This window comes from Symphalangus syndactylus, chromosome 4 (assembly GCF_028878055.3).
Source record: "Symphalangus syndactylus isolate Jambi chromosome 4, NHGRI_mSymSyn1-v2.1_pri, whole genome shotgun sequence".
Lineage (NCBI taxonomy): Eukaryota > Metazoa > Chordata > Mammalia > Primates > Hylobatidae > Symphalangus > Symphalangus syndactylus.
In genome coordinates, this window is record NC_072426.2 from 20,647,331 (window position 1) to 20,662,319 (window position 14,989).

At 37.2% G+C, this 14,989-nt stretch overlaps 1 protein-coding gene across 1 annotated transcript in view; it reads right to left on the reverse strand.

Moving 5' to 3' along the window:
- Nucleotides 1-4,667: 4,667 nt before the first annotated feature.
- LOC134736450 (uncharacterized) overlaps nt 4,668-14,989 on the reverse strand; it is an 80,230-nt gene continuing 69,908 nt past the window's right edge. The window contains exons 3-5 of the mRNA XM_063637854.1: nt 5,538-6,162; nt 4,899-5,498; nt 4,668-4,748 (exon numbers count right to left, since the gene is read on the reverse strand). Coding sequence (XP_063493924.1) covers nt 5,976-6,162 — 187 coding nt within the window. The 3' untranslated portion in view covers nt 4,668-4,748; nt 4,899-5,498; nt 5,538-5,975. The remainder of the gene's footprint in view (nt 4,749-4,898; nt 5,499-5,537; nt 6,163-14,989) is intronic.

Below are 14,989 nucleotides of genomic sequence, written 5' to 3' on the forward strand. Positions count from 1 at the left end.
AAGTGAATTTTATTATAGAAAAGTTTTTTTTTTTTTTAACTTATTGCCCAGTGTATTTTCATCCAATGTAAGCAACAGGATTCTTTGTGGACTTGTTTTTAGACAGAGCCATCTTGGAAAATGCCTAATTTACTCTAGCTTCAGAAGAATGTCTACTCTAGAAATTTTAAGAGAAACAATGTGATTTGGATTTTGCAATAGTCATACCTAGGAAGTATTGTTCATCTTTTAGATGCAGATGAACCAACAGTCAGAGAATGCTCCATAGCCCTTCCATAATCCAATCGGTACAATGTCACAGCAAACAAATTCCATTTAAATTTCAATACAATGTACATTCCAAAGGAAATTAAAGATTTCACTATTTTAAATAAGGAATGTTTCTTATCTATTCAATTAATTTAGAAATAGGAATATATGTAGATTGTTTTAATGTTAGGCTCTTTCATACTTTGTAAATTAAAGCTACTATGGTAGCACTCTTGCATTGCCTGTTTGATCCCTCTAATACTGCCAAGTGAATTATGCATTAAGAGGCATTTACCCACTGTTACCTACCATGGCATTTTTGCTTAGGTCCCTTTCTTGGAATGTTCTTTTCTCTCTTCCCTTTCTTGGAATATTCTTTTGTCTCTTAAGATTGATTTCTTGCACCTGTTACAAGTTTCCAGTTCAAGTTGTACCTTTAATCTGAGGGCTTCCTTGACCATTCTCATTCACAATCCTCTAAGAATATGCCAAAATGTATTAGACACGCATAAAAAATTGTCATGTGACAATTGCCAGCTTTGTTATTTAAGTGTTATGTTATTGTTAAACTTTGAATGTTGACAAACTTTTCTGTAGAAAATTCAATGTATTTATTTCTTTGCCAAGTGGAATACAGAGGGTTCAATAAATATATACTAAAAAGAGTGAACAAAGAAAATGAATGAAGGAAATGGTCTTCAGGGCATTGTCAAACTGAGTAAACACTGTATGGCTCTATGAAGTTGTTTCATTTGGGTAATACCAAATCGGCACTTCGACGGCAAGCAAAAAACAGGCTTGTCTATTAATGCTGGGAACGTAGAACTCATGTTATAAAGACAGCTGATTTAATGCTATGAATAATATGATTTGCTACTAGATATTATGTTTTTGATGGATTAGAACTAGTCATATGTTCAGAAGTCTTGGCAACAAACACACTTTTACAAATTGGAAAAATAAAGTACTATTTGTTTCATAAGGAGAAGATAGGTGAGTAATGAAAAAACATAGCAGTCACAAGTGGTTATTTGAGATAAGTCGGATTCAACATACACTCTAATTGGCAAGCACTATCTTTATTCTTTTTTCACCCATTAAAAATAAACAGGAATGGATATTTTCATAACTTTTGAAGGGCAAGGAAGTTATTAAGAAAAATTTCGTCTTGAAGGGTAAATATTTGCCAGTGTAGGACAAGGGCTTTTCACATTTTGTTCACTCTATTTGCTTGTTTTTATTTGATTTTTTTAACTGAAATATTATATATACATAGACGCACACAAACAAAAAAACAAACAAAATTGAGGTTCTTGCAGAAAAAAAGATGAACCATAAAGAGAAATCATTTGGTATTTAAATTTTCTTAAATATTTACAATGACAGGAAGCAGAGAAAATATAAGAAGAAAAAATATATAATATTAGGACAGAGAATAATCTTTTTAAAGAATAGATCATTTTTATTCATCACGATAGATATTGACCTTTTATTTCTGAAGACTTATCTTACAAACATACTTCCACTTATGTTTGGAATTCAGAGCCCCTGTGTTTCTGAGAACCCTAACTCACTACGGAAGGCTACTTCCCTACCTCTTCTATTTTTCATGCAGACTTTACAGAGAAATATAAGGTGCCTTGTGAAATAACAGAAAAAAAATGAAGTAAAATGCATTAACATTTTATGGGAGAACTGTACTATTTTTCCTTCAACAGTTTTTATATTTCACAAAGTTGGGCCTAAATTAGCTCTGTCATGAGCACTGAGTGTGAAAATCCATAAACTTCTCAAACTGGGGTTAGCAAATATGTTTTCAGGATTTGTAGATTATCTACCAGAATTTTATGTTAATATTGTATTTTCATTTAAATAATTACCTCAAAAAGGCAACAAAATAAAAGCAACCTAAAAATAAGCTGGGACTTTTTATATTTCACCTTCCATGGGATGTTGCATTTAGCATAAGAAACATAGCAACTGAAAGAATTTAAAATACATTCAACCTTTTTTGACATGTCAAAAGGACCTTGAAATCAATCTCATTTGTAATCCAAAATAATGCTTTCTGAAAATTCTCTCTCCTGTTTCTCTAGCTTTCAATATTGCTCACATCCTTCAGCCTCTGTCTCTAAATTTTTACTATTAACCCTTCTCTAAGCTCCTGCCCATATAATGATTCTTTTCTTTTTTTCCCTCTCCCTTTCCTCTTTTCTTTATTTCCTCTTCTTTATTTTTTCTCAGATAACTGAATCTTAACCATTTCACAGGCAAATATTTCCTCCTCCCATTTAGTATCTCTTGCCCACATCCCCAAACTAACCAAATGTGAAAGTACTTTGACACATGTAAATAAACATTATAGTCTGCAAAGTAAGCACTAGGAAAAGAAGAGAGAATGCTCAGCTGGTGAGTCATGCAAAAGTATGAAAGAGAAGAGGCTGTGAATATCCATAAACCAATAACTTTTTCAACTGTTAAATAGCATAACCTTTTTTGGATGGCCAAATAATTTCCATTCTGTTTTTGAGCAACAGTTCCGTTAGTGCTGTGTGACCACATAAATTAAGAATACTTGCACTTTACCATTATGTTAAAAAATTTTCAACCTAAGGACTAAAGTTTATGAGAGACCATAGTTATTTTCTTAACAGTCCTCACATTTTCACATTTGAGAATGAATATTCTGAAGTGGAAGTAGAATGAACCCTCTAAAGTGAGGGTAGATGATTGGATAGAATTGCACAGTATGCTTGGGATGAAAAAAAAATGGCAGAATAGTAGGGAATGAAAAAATAAAGAGATCTAGGTGTCACTGAACACAAAATAGCAAATATAGGAAGGAAAGGGAAATAGATAGGGAAATGCCAAGTGTGTCCTGTGAGAGGAAGCAATAATTTCTACAGCCATCTAAGTTGGCTGGCTTGAACAAAAAAAAGATGGAAATTCATTTTGTTAAAGGGGCCAGTTTAATCAACATTCTTTCAGTAATATATATTCACTTATTTTTATTTTTTAATTGACACATAATTGTACATATTTATAGGGTATAACGTGATGTTTCAACACATGTATATATTGTGTAATGATCAAATCAAGATAATTAGCATATCCATCACCTCAAACATTTATTATTTATTTGTGGTGGGAGCATAAAAAAATCTTCTTTTCTAGTTGTTTTGAGATATACAGTACCTTTCTGTTGATTGTAGTCACGCAACTGTGCAACAGGACCCCAGAATTTATTCCTTTTTTCTGTTGTAACTTTTACCGCTTGACCATTCTTTTCATATATACCCCTTCAGCCTCCCCTCTCCAGTCTCTGGTAATCACTCTTCTGCTTTCTACTTCTATGAGATCAGCTCCTTTAGAATCCACAAGTGAGTGAGAACATGCAGTATTATCTTTCTGTGTCTGGCTTATTTTACTTGAAGTAATGATCTTCAGATTTATCTAAGTTGTTGCAAATGACAGGATTTTACTCTTTTTTAAGGCTGAATGGTATTCTATTGCATATATGCCACATATTTTTATTCATTCATTCATTGTTGGACACAGGTTGAGTCCACATTTTGACTATTGTTAACAGTGCTGCAATAAACATGGGAGTGCAGATATCTCTTCAACATACTGGTTTCATTTCCCTTGGATATATACTCAGTAGTGAAATTTTTGGATTATATGGAAGTTCTATTTTTAATTATTTGAAGAAACTCCATACTGTTTTCCATAATGGCTATAATTTTTTTAAAAAAAGAGGGAAAAGGACTAAGTATTGTCAAGGATGTGAAGAATTTTGAACCCTCAGACATTGCTGGTTGGAAAGCAAAATGATCTAGTTGTCATGGAAAACAGTTTGGCATTTCCTCAAAAAGCTAAATATTGAATTACTTTAGGATTCAGCAATTTCACTCCTACATATATACCCGAAAAATTGAAAACAGGTACTCAACTATTTATACACAAATGTCTGTAGCAGCAAAAGTTCATAATAGGCAAAAGGTGAACAAAATTCAACTCTTCATAAATGAATCAATGCATAAAGAAATTGTGGTATATACATAAAATGGGATGTTAAACAGTCATAAAAAGGAATGAAATACTGATATATGCCACAATGTGGATGGATCTCAAAACATTTTGCTAAGTGTAGAAAGCCAAACAAAAACTATTTTGTATAATTGCATTTATAGGAAATATCTAGATTGGATAGATCCATGGAGACTGAAAGCAGACTGACGATTGCTAGGAGCTGAGGAGAGGTGAAAATGACAGTTGACTAATTAATAAGTATGAAGTTTTCTTTTGGGGTGATAAAAATGTTTGAAACTTAATAAAAGTAGTAATTCCACAACATTGTAAATGTATTAAATTTCACTTTATTTTTCATCCTAAAATGTTTAATTTTGTTATGCTAATTTTATTAATTATATATATACACAAATATATGTATATATGTGTGCATATGTGTATGTATGTGTATATATGGGTGTATATATGTATATGTGTATATATGTATATACATATATACACATATATGTATATACATATATACACGTGTATGTATATACATATATACACGTGTATGTATATACATGTATACACATATATGTATATATATGTATATACATATATACACGTATATGTATATACACATATATATATAAACTATGCTGGGATACCATTTTTAATTTATTAGATTTGAAAAATACAAAAGCTTGATAATGAACAAAGTGGACTAAATTGTGAAGAAACAGTTACATTTATACACTGCTGTTAGAAATGCTGATTAGGACAAATGTCAAGGAAGAGCAATGCATTTTAATATGGCAACTCCAAAATATAATTGCAGCATCATGTATAATAATATAAGATATACCCCAAATGGCTAAAGTATAGTGGAGTCATACAATGGAATGCTTCACTATGTAGCTGAAACAACAACAACAACAACAAAACTCTGTATAAGCTAATATAAAAAAGTTTCGAGCTATATTGCTAAGTATAAAATAATCAAAATTCAAGTGTCTTGTGTAAAAGAAGATAAACTAGATTTTACATTTGTGTATGTGTATGCGTATAAAATCTTTGATGATCCTGTGGCAAAATGGCCAAACAGGGACAGCTCCAGTCTGCAGCTACCAGTGAGATCAACGCAGAAGGTGGGTGATTTCTGCACTTCCAACTGAGGTACCCAGTTCATCTCATTGGGACTGGTTGGACAGTGGGTGAAGCCCACGCAGGGCGAGGTGAAGCAGGGCGAGGTGAAGCAGGGCGAGGTGAAGCATGGCGAGGTGAAGCAGGGCGGGGCATCGCCTCTTCCGGGATGTGCAAGGGGTCCGGGGATTTTTCTCCCCTACCCAAGGGAAGCCATGAGGAACTGAGCCTGAGGAACTCCAGCACAGATACTGTGCTTATCCCACAGTCTTCACAACTCGCAAACCAGGAGATTCCCTCCAGTGCCTACCCCACCAGGGCCCTGGGTTTCAAGCATAAAACTGGGTGGCCATTTGGGCTGGCACTGAACTAGCTGCTGGAGTTCATTTTTCCATACCCCAGTGGCACCTGGATCGCCAGTGAGACAGAACCGTTCACTCCCCTGGAAAGGGGTGCTGAAGCCAGGGAGCCAAGTGGTCTGGCTTGGCAGGTCCCAACCCCACAGAGCCCAGGAAACTAAAATCCACTGGCTTGAAATTCTCACTGCCAGCACAGCAGCAGTCTGAGATCTACCCAGGACATTTGAGCTTGGTTGGGGGAGGGGCGTCCACCATTGCTGAGGCTTGAGTAGGAGGTTTTATAAGCTCATAGTGTAAACGAAGCCGCTGGGAAGTTGGAACTGGTTGGATCCCACTGCAGCTCAGCAAAGCTGCTGTGGCCAGACTGCCAGATTTCTCTTCTATGGGTAGGGCATCTCTGAAAAAAAGGCAGCATCCCCAGTCAGGAACTTACAGATAAAACCTCCATCTCCCTGGGGCAGAGCACCTGGGGAAAGGGGCCACTGTGGGCGCAGCTTCAGCAGACTTAAACTTCCCGGCCTGACAGCTCTGGAGAGAGCAGTGGACCTCCCAGCACAGAGTTTGAGCTCTGCTAAAGGTCAGACTGCTTGCTCAAGCGGGTCCCTGACCCCCGTGTATCCTGACTGGGAGGCATCTCCCAGGAGGGGCCCACAGACACCTCATACAGGAGAGCTCTGGCTGGCATCTGGCAGGTGCCCCTCTGGGACGAAGCTTCCAGAGGAAAGATCAGGCAGCAATCTTTGTTGTTCTGCAGCCTCCACTGGTGATGCCCAGGCAAACAGGGTCAGGAGTAGACCTACAGCAAATTACAGCAGACCTTCAGCAGAGGGGGCTGTCAGAAGGAAAACTAATAAACAGAAAGGAATAGCACATCCACTCAAAGATCCCATCTGAAAGTCACCAATATCAAAGACCAAAGGTAGATACATCCACAAAGATGGAGAGAAACCAGCACAAAAAGGCTGAAAATTCCAAAAACCAGAATACCGCTTCTCCTCCAAAGGACCACAACTCCTCACCAGCAAGGGAACACAACCGGACAGAGAATGAGTTTGACGAATTGACAGAAGTAGGCTTCAGAAGGTGGGTAATAACAAACTCCTCCGAGCTAAAGGAGCATGTTCTAACCCAATGTAAGGAAGCTAAGAACCTTGAAAAAGGGTTCAAAGGGAAGCCCATCAGGCTAACAGCAGATCTCTCTGCAGAAACCCTGCAAGCCAGAAAAGAGTGGTGGCCAATACTTAATATTCTTAAAGAAAAGAATTTTCAACCCAGAATTTCATATCCAGCCAAACTAGGCTTCATCAGTGAAGGAGAAATAAAATCCTTTACAGACAAGCAAATGCTGAGAGATTTTTCCACCACCAGGCCTGCCTTATGAGAGCTCCTGAAGGAAGCACTAAACGTGGAAAGGAACAACCAGTACTAGCCACTGCAAAAACATACCAAATTGTAAAGGACATCAACACTGTGAAGAAACTGCATCAAGTAACAGGCAAAACAAGCAGCTAGCATCATAATGACAGGATCAAATTCACACATAACAATATTAACCTTAAATGTAAAAAGACTAAATGCCTCAATTAAAAGACACAGATTGGCAAATTGGATAAAGAGTAAAGACCCATTAGCATGCTGTATTCAGGAGACACATCTCATGTGCAAAGACACACATAGGCTCAAAATAAAGGGATGGAGGAATATTTACCAAGCAAATGGAAAGCATAAAAAGTAGGAGCTGCAATCCTAATCTCTGATAAAACAGACTTCAAACCAACAAAGATCAAAAGAGACAAAGAAGGGCATTATATAATGGTAAAGGGATCAATGCAACAAAAAGAGCTAACTATCATAAATACATATGCATCCAATACAGGAGTACCCAGATTCATAAAGCAAGTTCTTAGAGACTACAAAGAGACCTGGAGTCCCACACAATAATAGTGGGAGACTTTAACACCCCATTGTCAATATTAGACAGATCAAACAGACAGAAAATTAACAAGGATATTCAGTACTTGAAGTCAGTTCTGGACCAAGCAGACCTAATAGACTTCTGTAGGACTCTCCACCCCAAATCAACAGAATATACAGTCTTCTCAGCACCTCACTGCACTTATTCTAAAATCAACAATATAATTGGAAGTGAAACACTCCTCAGCAAATGTAAAAGAACAGAAATCATAACAAACAGTCTGTCACACCACAGGGCAATCAAATTAGAACTCAGGATTAAGAAACTCACTCAAAGCTGCACAATGATATGTAAACTGAACAACCTGCTCCTGCATGACTACTGGGTACATAACGAAATGACGGCAGAAATAAAGATGTTCTTTGAAACCAATGAGAACAAAGACACAACATACCAGAACCTCTGGGACATATTTAAAGCAGTGTGTAGAGGGAAATTTATAGCATTAAATACCCACAAGGGAAAGCAGGAAAGATCTAAAATTGACACCCTAACATCAAAATTGAACTAGAGAAGCAAGAGCAAACAAATTCAAAATCTCGCAAAACACTAGAAATAACTAATATCAGAGCAGAACTGAAGGAGATAAAGACACGAAAAACCCTTAAAAAAATCAATGAATGCAGGAGCTGGTTTTTTGAAAAGATCAACAAAATAGACAGACCACTAGCCAGACGAATAAAGAAAAGAAAGAGGAATCAAATAGATATAATAACAAATGATATGGAGGATATCACCACTGATCCCACAGAAATATGAACTACCATCAGAGAATACTATAGACACCTCTATGTAAATAAACTAGAAAATCTAGAAGAAATGGATAAATTCCTGGACACATACACCTTCCCGAGTCTAAACCAGGAAGAACTCAAATCCCTGAATAAACCAATAACAAGTTCTGAAATTGAGGCAGCAATTACCAACTAAAAAAAGTCCAGGACCAGATGGATTCACAGGCGAATTCTACCAGAGGTACAAAGAGGAGCTGGTACCATTCCTTCTGAAACTATTCCAAACAATAGAAGAAGAGGGAATCCTTCCCAACTCATTTTATGAGGCCAACATCATCCCGATACCAAACCTGGCAGAGACACAACGAAAAAAGAAAATTCCAGGCCAATATCCCTGATGAAAATCGATGCAAAAATCCTGAATAAAATACTGGCAAACCGAATCCAGCAGCACATCAAAAACCTTATCCACCACAATCAAGTCGGCTTCATCCCTGGGATGCAAGGCTGGTTCAACATATGCAAATCAATAAACGTAATCCATCACATAAACAGAACCAAAGACAAAAACCACATGATTATCTCAGTAGATGCAGAAAAGGCCTACAACAAAACTTAATACCCCTTCATGCTAAAAACTCTCAATAAACTAGGTATCAATGGAACGTATCTCAAATTAATAAGAGCTATTTATGAAAAACCCACAGCCAATATCATACTGCATGGGCAAAAAGTGGTAGCATTCCCTCTGAAAACCAGCACACGACAAGGATGCCCTCTTTCACCACTCCTGTTCAACATAGTATTGGAAGTTCTGGCCAGGGCAATCAGGCAAGAGAAAGGAATAAAGCATATTCAAATAGGAAGAGAGGAAGTCAAATTGTCTGTGTGTGCAGATGACATGATTGTATATTTAGAAAACCCCATCGTCTCAGCCCAAAATCTCTTTACACTGATAAGCAACTTCAGCAGAGTCTCGGGATACAAAATCAATGTGCAAAAATCGCATTTCTATACACCAGTAACAGACAAACAAAGAGCTAAATCATGAGTGAACTCACATTCACAATTGCTACAAAGAGAATAAAATACCTAGGAATACAACTTATAAGGGATGTGAAGGACCTCTTCAAAGACAACTACAAACTGCTGCTCAGGGAAATAAGTCACAAACAAATGGAAAAACATTCCATGCTCATGTATAGGAAGCATCAATATCATGAAAATGGCCATACTGCCCAAAGTAATTTATAGATTCAATGCTATCCCCATCAAGCTGCCAATGGCTTTCTTCACAGAATTGGAAAAAAACTACTTTAAACTTCATACGGAACCAAAAAACAGCCTGCATAGCCAAGACAATCCTGGGCAAGAGGAACAAAGCTGGAGGCATAACACTACGTGACTTCAAACTATACTATAAGGCTACAGTAACCAAAACAGCATGGTACTAGTACCAAAACAGATACACAGATGAATGGAACAGAACAGAGGCCTCAGAAATAACACCACACTTCTACAGCCATCTGATCTTTGACGAACTTTACACAAACAAGCAATGAGGAAAAGATTCCCTATTTAATAAATGTTGTTGGGAAAACTGGCTAGTCATATGCAGAAAACTGAAACTGGGTCCCTTCCTTACACCTTATACAGAAATCAACTCGAGATGGATCAAAGACTTAAATGTAAGACCCAGGACCATAGAAATCCTAGAAGAAAACCTGGGCAATACCATTCAGGACATAGGCACGGGCAAAGACTTCATGTCTAAACCACCAAAAGCAATGGCAACAAAAGTCAAAATTGACAAATGGGATCCAATTAAACTAAAAAGCTTCTGCACAGCAAAAGAAACCATCATCAGAGTGAACAGGCAACCTATAGAATGGGAGAAAATTTTTGCAATCTACCCATCTGGCAAAGGGCTAATATCCAGAATCTACAAAGAACTTAAACAAATTTTCAAGAAAAAAACAAACAACCCCATCAAAAAGTGGGCAAAGGATATGAACAGACACTTCTCAAAAGAAGACATTTATGCAGCCAACAGACACATGAAAAAATGCTCATCATCACTGGTCATCAGAGAGCTGCCTATCAAAACCACAATGAGATACCATCTCATGCCAGTTAGAATGGCGATCATTAAAAAGTCAGGAAACAACCGATGCTAGAGAGGATGTGGAGAAATAGGGAAGCTTTTACACTGTTGGCGGGAGTGTAAATTAGCTCAACAATTGTGGAAGACTGGGTGGCCATTCCTCAAGGGTCTAGAACTAGAAATACCATTTGACCCAGCAATCCCATTACTGGGTATATACCCGAAGTATTATAAATCATTCTACTATAAAGACGCATGCACACATATGTTTATTGTGTCACTATTCGCAATGGCAGAGACTTGGTACCAATCCAAATGTCCATCAGTAATAGACTTGGTAAAGAAAATGTGGCACATATACACCATGGAATACTATGCAGCCATAAAAAGGATGAGTTCATGTCCTTTGCAGGGACATGAATGAAGCTGGAAACCATCATTCTCAGCAAACTATCACAAGAACAGAAAACCAAACACTGCATGTCCTCGCTCATAAGTGTGAGTTGAAATATGAGAACACATGGACATAGGGAGGGGAACATCACACACCAGGACTTGTTGGGGGGTGTGGGGCTAGGGGAGGGATAACAGTAGGAGAAATACCTAACGTAGGTGATGGGTTGATGGGTGCAGCCAGCCATGTCACGTGTATACCTATGTAGCAAAACTGCATGTTCCGCACATGTACCTCAGAACTCAAAGTATAATAAAGAGAAAAAAATAAAATAAAAAGTTGTTAAATCACATGATTCTTTCTGATTTTCAAACAATATAACTGTTTGGAATCTGTTTTTCATTGAAATATTGAAGTTATCTTACAGCATTTTAAAAAATAATTTTCTTTGGGTCTTGTATGAAATTACAATAAATGATGTCAACAAATAAAAACAAATCTTTGGTAGAAACGCAAAGACAGCAATAACAAAAAGGATGTTTATATATAGGTGTTCACTTTCTCCCTTCTGTACTATCATCCCTTTCCCACCTGCACTCTGTTATTTTCCAATGCATTATTGCATCTACTGTCAAATTCACCCAAAGTGTATGTATGTCTGTGTCTGCATCTCCCAGGAACTCTCTCCCCAACTCTTGACCAAATAAAAGCATATTCCTTCTTGAAGCTCTCCCATTCACAGCATCTAGAGCACCACACTATTCTGATTCGCTGTTAAGTTTCTGATTGCTCCTTCTCAGTTGTGTTTGTTTATTTTGGCTTCTCTTTGTCTTAACTTCTAAATCCTCTTTGCCTCAAAGCTTAGCCCTATGCCTCCTTCTCTTTTCATCTAGAATCTTGGTCCCCAGGGAATCTCATCAATGCATATGGATAAGATTCAAATATTATGCATATGCTGTGGACTCCTTGTGTTTCCTCTTTCACAAATTCCAGGTTTGTATGTCCAAGTGATTACTGGATATCTCTTGGCTATCACATAAATACCTCAAATTTGGTACATCAAAAAGGAACCCTTGCTATTCTCCTATGTATTTCTCCCTGGGTGTGTCCTACCTTAGTGAAAGGCACTATGTCTATCTTAGTGCTCCAGGCAAAAGCTGAGGAATTATCTTACTCCTCCCTAATTCATTCTCAAGTCTTATTTATTCTCCCCCAAAAATATATCTACTTTCACTCCCTCCAAATCACTGTCATCTCTCCCATGGGCAATCATAAAAGTGTTGTAACTCTTCTCATTACTTTCTCTCTTGCCTTTTCAAAACCATTCTCCACAAAACAGCCAGAATGACATTTTAAAAGCGTAAATTATTCCCACTTACAAGTTTTTAATTGGCTTCTGATTGCATTTAGAATAAAATTCTTATTTCTCTTCATCCTACAAAGCATGACACAATCTGACCATGGTCTGGCTACCCTTTCATTTCCTGTTTCTAATACACTTTTTCCAGCCACACTGACTTCTTGCATTTCTTGGAACTATCCATCTTGCCTTGGCTTCTTTCCATTTACTTTGAAATGGATGCATACGCTTCCAGTTTTTCACATGGCTAACTTCTTCTCCTGTTTCATCTCTCAGCTTAAAGATCTCCTGCCCAGAAAAGCCTTTTCTGACAACACTATCTGAAATAAGGCCCTCCTCCATTATTCTCTATATAGCTGGTCCTACAGATTTTCATATTTAGCAATTCCAAATTCGGTATTTGTTTGTGTGTTGTTATTTTCCATTTGCCATATTGGACTGTACGTGCCAACGAAAGAGGCTTTTTCCCTCTTTTTCATCATGCCTTTTAGCTACCCTCCAAGAAATACAAGAGAAATAGGGGAACTATCAGACTATTCCCACATCTAGTATATTTTCTGCTGCCTATCATTTTTCTAATAAGCATTTTTAATTTAATGAGTTATTTACTGATTATCTATTACCTACCTGACATTCTAATAGGAGCTAAGCAATCAACAGGGAGCAGCAGTTTACAGTCTTAGGTGGACTCCTGGTAGGTGAAAGGACAATACCAATCATATGTGCTCCAATAGGAGGCAGCACACGGCGATGTATGGAGCGTATGTCTTTACTTCCTTGAAAATGCATGAGCCCTGGATCCAATTCCAGGCACGGTCCTTAACAAGTGTGACAGCTGCTTCTTTCCTTTCTTTCCTTTTTTCAAACCCCAGTTTGGTGCAGTGAGACACGTAAACCTCATGAAGAATCCCTATGTAAGTGCTCCAGTTCACTGCCAGCTGTGTGAAAATGTCTTGAATATCCAGGTGAAGCCAAGGCTTCAGATGACTCAAATCCCAACCACCATTTGTCTGACTGCAACCGCAGGAGAGATCCCAAAGAAGACCACAGTTGAGCGTGACCCAAAGCCAACCCAAGTATCTGTAAGAAATATTAATAAATTGTTGTAAGCCACTAACTTTTAAAGTGGTGTGTTATATAGCAATAGGTAACTAAAACAGCAATGAAATTTTTGTTTTTGCTCTAGTGTTGCTAGATTGTGTTTGTTAATACATGACAAGAAAAGAGGAAGGAATGCAATTGTTTAGCTAAGAGCAAGTAAGGCAAAAGAAAACATTCAGATCAGCTTCACATCGCTTTGTGGAAACTCAGGCAGTCTCCTAATGCTTCTGAAGCCCCCTTTCCATACACGGATCCACTCATCCATCCATCCATCCATTCATCTCCCCACCCATCATTCATTTAACATTTATGGAGGGAGCTCCTACTCTGAGGCAGCCTCTTCGTTAAGCAAGGAGATGCAAAATGGAATGAAACAGGATTTTGCTCTCAAGGAAAATCTGTCCAATTAGGAAAATGTATCATTCTAAAAAAAAAGTACAGGTAGGTTGGGAGAGTTATAAAAATAGAAGATAACATTTTTGTTTGTTTATTTTCCTCTATGGCATTTTTGAAAACAACTATTTATCCTAAAAGTCTCGGATAGTTCTGTTAAGTCAAAATCTTAAACCCACTTCTCTGTTCTCCCTATGTACTGGTTAAATCAAGTCTTGACTGAAAATAGTTGAGAATCTACTGAGGAAGATGTGTTGCTGTGGGGGATAGGTCTGGAAACAGAGAAGAGACGGAGCAATTGAAAAAACAGGTATGTGCATCGTGTGCACTAGCCACTCACCAAGAAACACCAACAGATGCAGAAGCATGGGAGCCAGAGAAATAAGAATAATCAAGTAGTCAGCTTTAGAAACATCAGGTTTGCTAGTCACATCAATTGCAATTTCTTAATTTTATCTACATTTATTTATTCACTTTGATTCATAAGTACACAGCTATATTCATACAATATCAAATATTAAAGCAGATGAGATGCCTGGCAACATTTATATCCATTTAATTGATGTAGGCTATATAATATGGTTGGTGCTAATTTGAAAGCCATATTAGATTATTTACAGTTTTATTATCCAGGTGATTCTGCATTTCTTATATATTTTTATCAAGTATCTGCCCTGCTACAATGACACTGGGAGTAACTTAAAGTGTTCTGAACTGATTATAAATATCTATGCATTTTATTTTTTGTTTCCCTTCCATCTACCTAGTGTTTTTTCTACAAGTATGTTTATCTTTGGTAGTCAGACCATGTTGCATGCAGTTAACCATAAAAAATTCATAAGTTTCTCAAGTTCACTTCAAAAGCAATACCTGATCTGTCAAAACACATTTTAAAATGTCAAAATGCTTTTCCATTATGGCCTTATTTGGTGTTGTGGTGCTTTATAAGCCCAAAGTACTGGGAAAAAAGAGGTGAAAAGACTCACGTGGAGATGGTCTGCTGAGAAAAGTCAAAAAGCAATGCATTGATGTTTGGCTGAACATCCACAACCAGCAATGATTTAATAATTTATATTTGTAAATTATGTAAATACCCATTTAGACCTTGAGGAAAAAACATGTCTTTAAAAATGAAAATAAAAATCTATCATCAGGATTTTTAA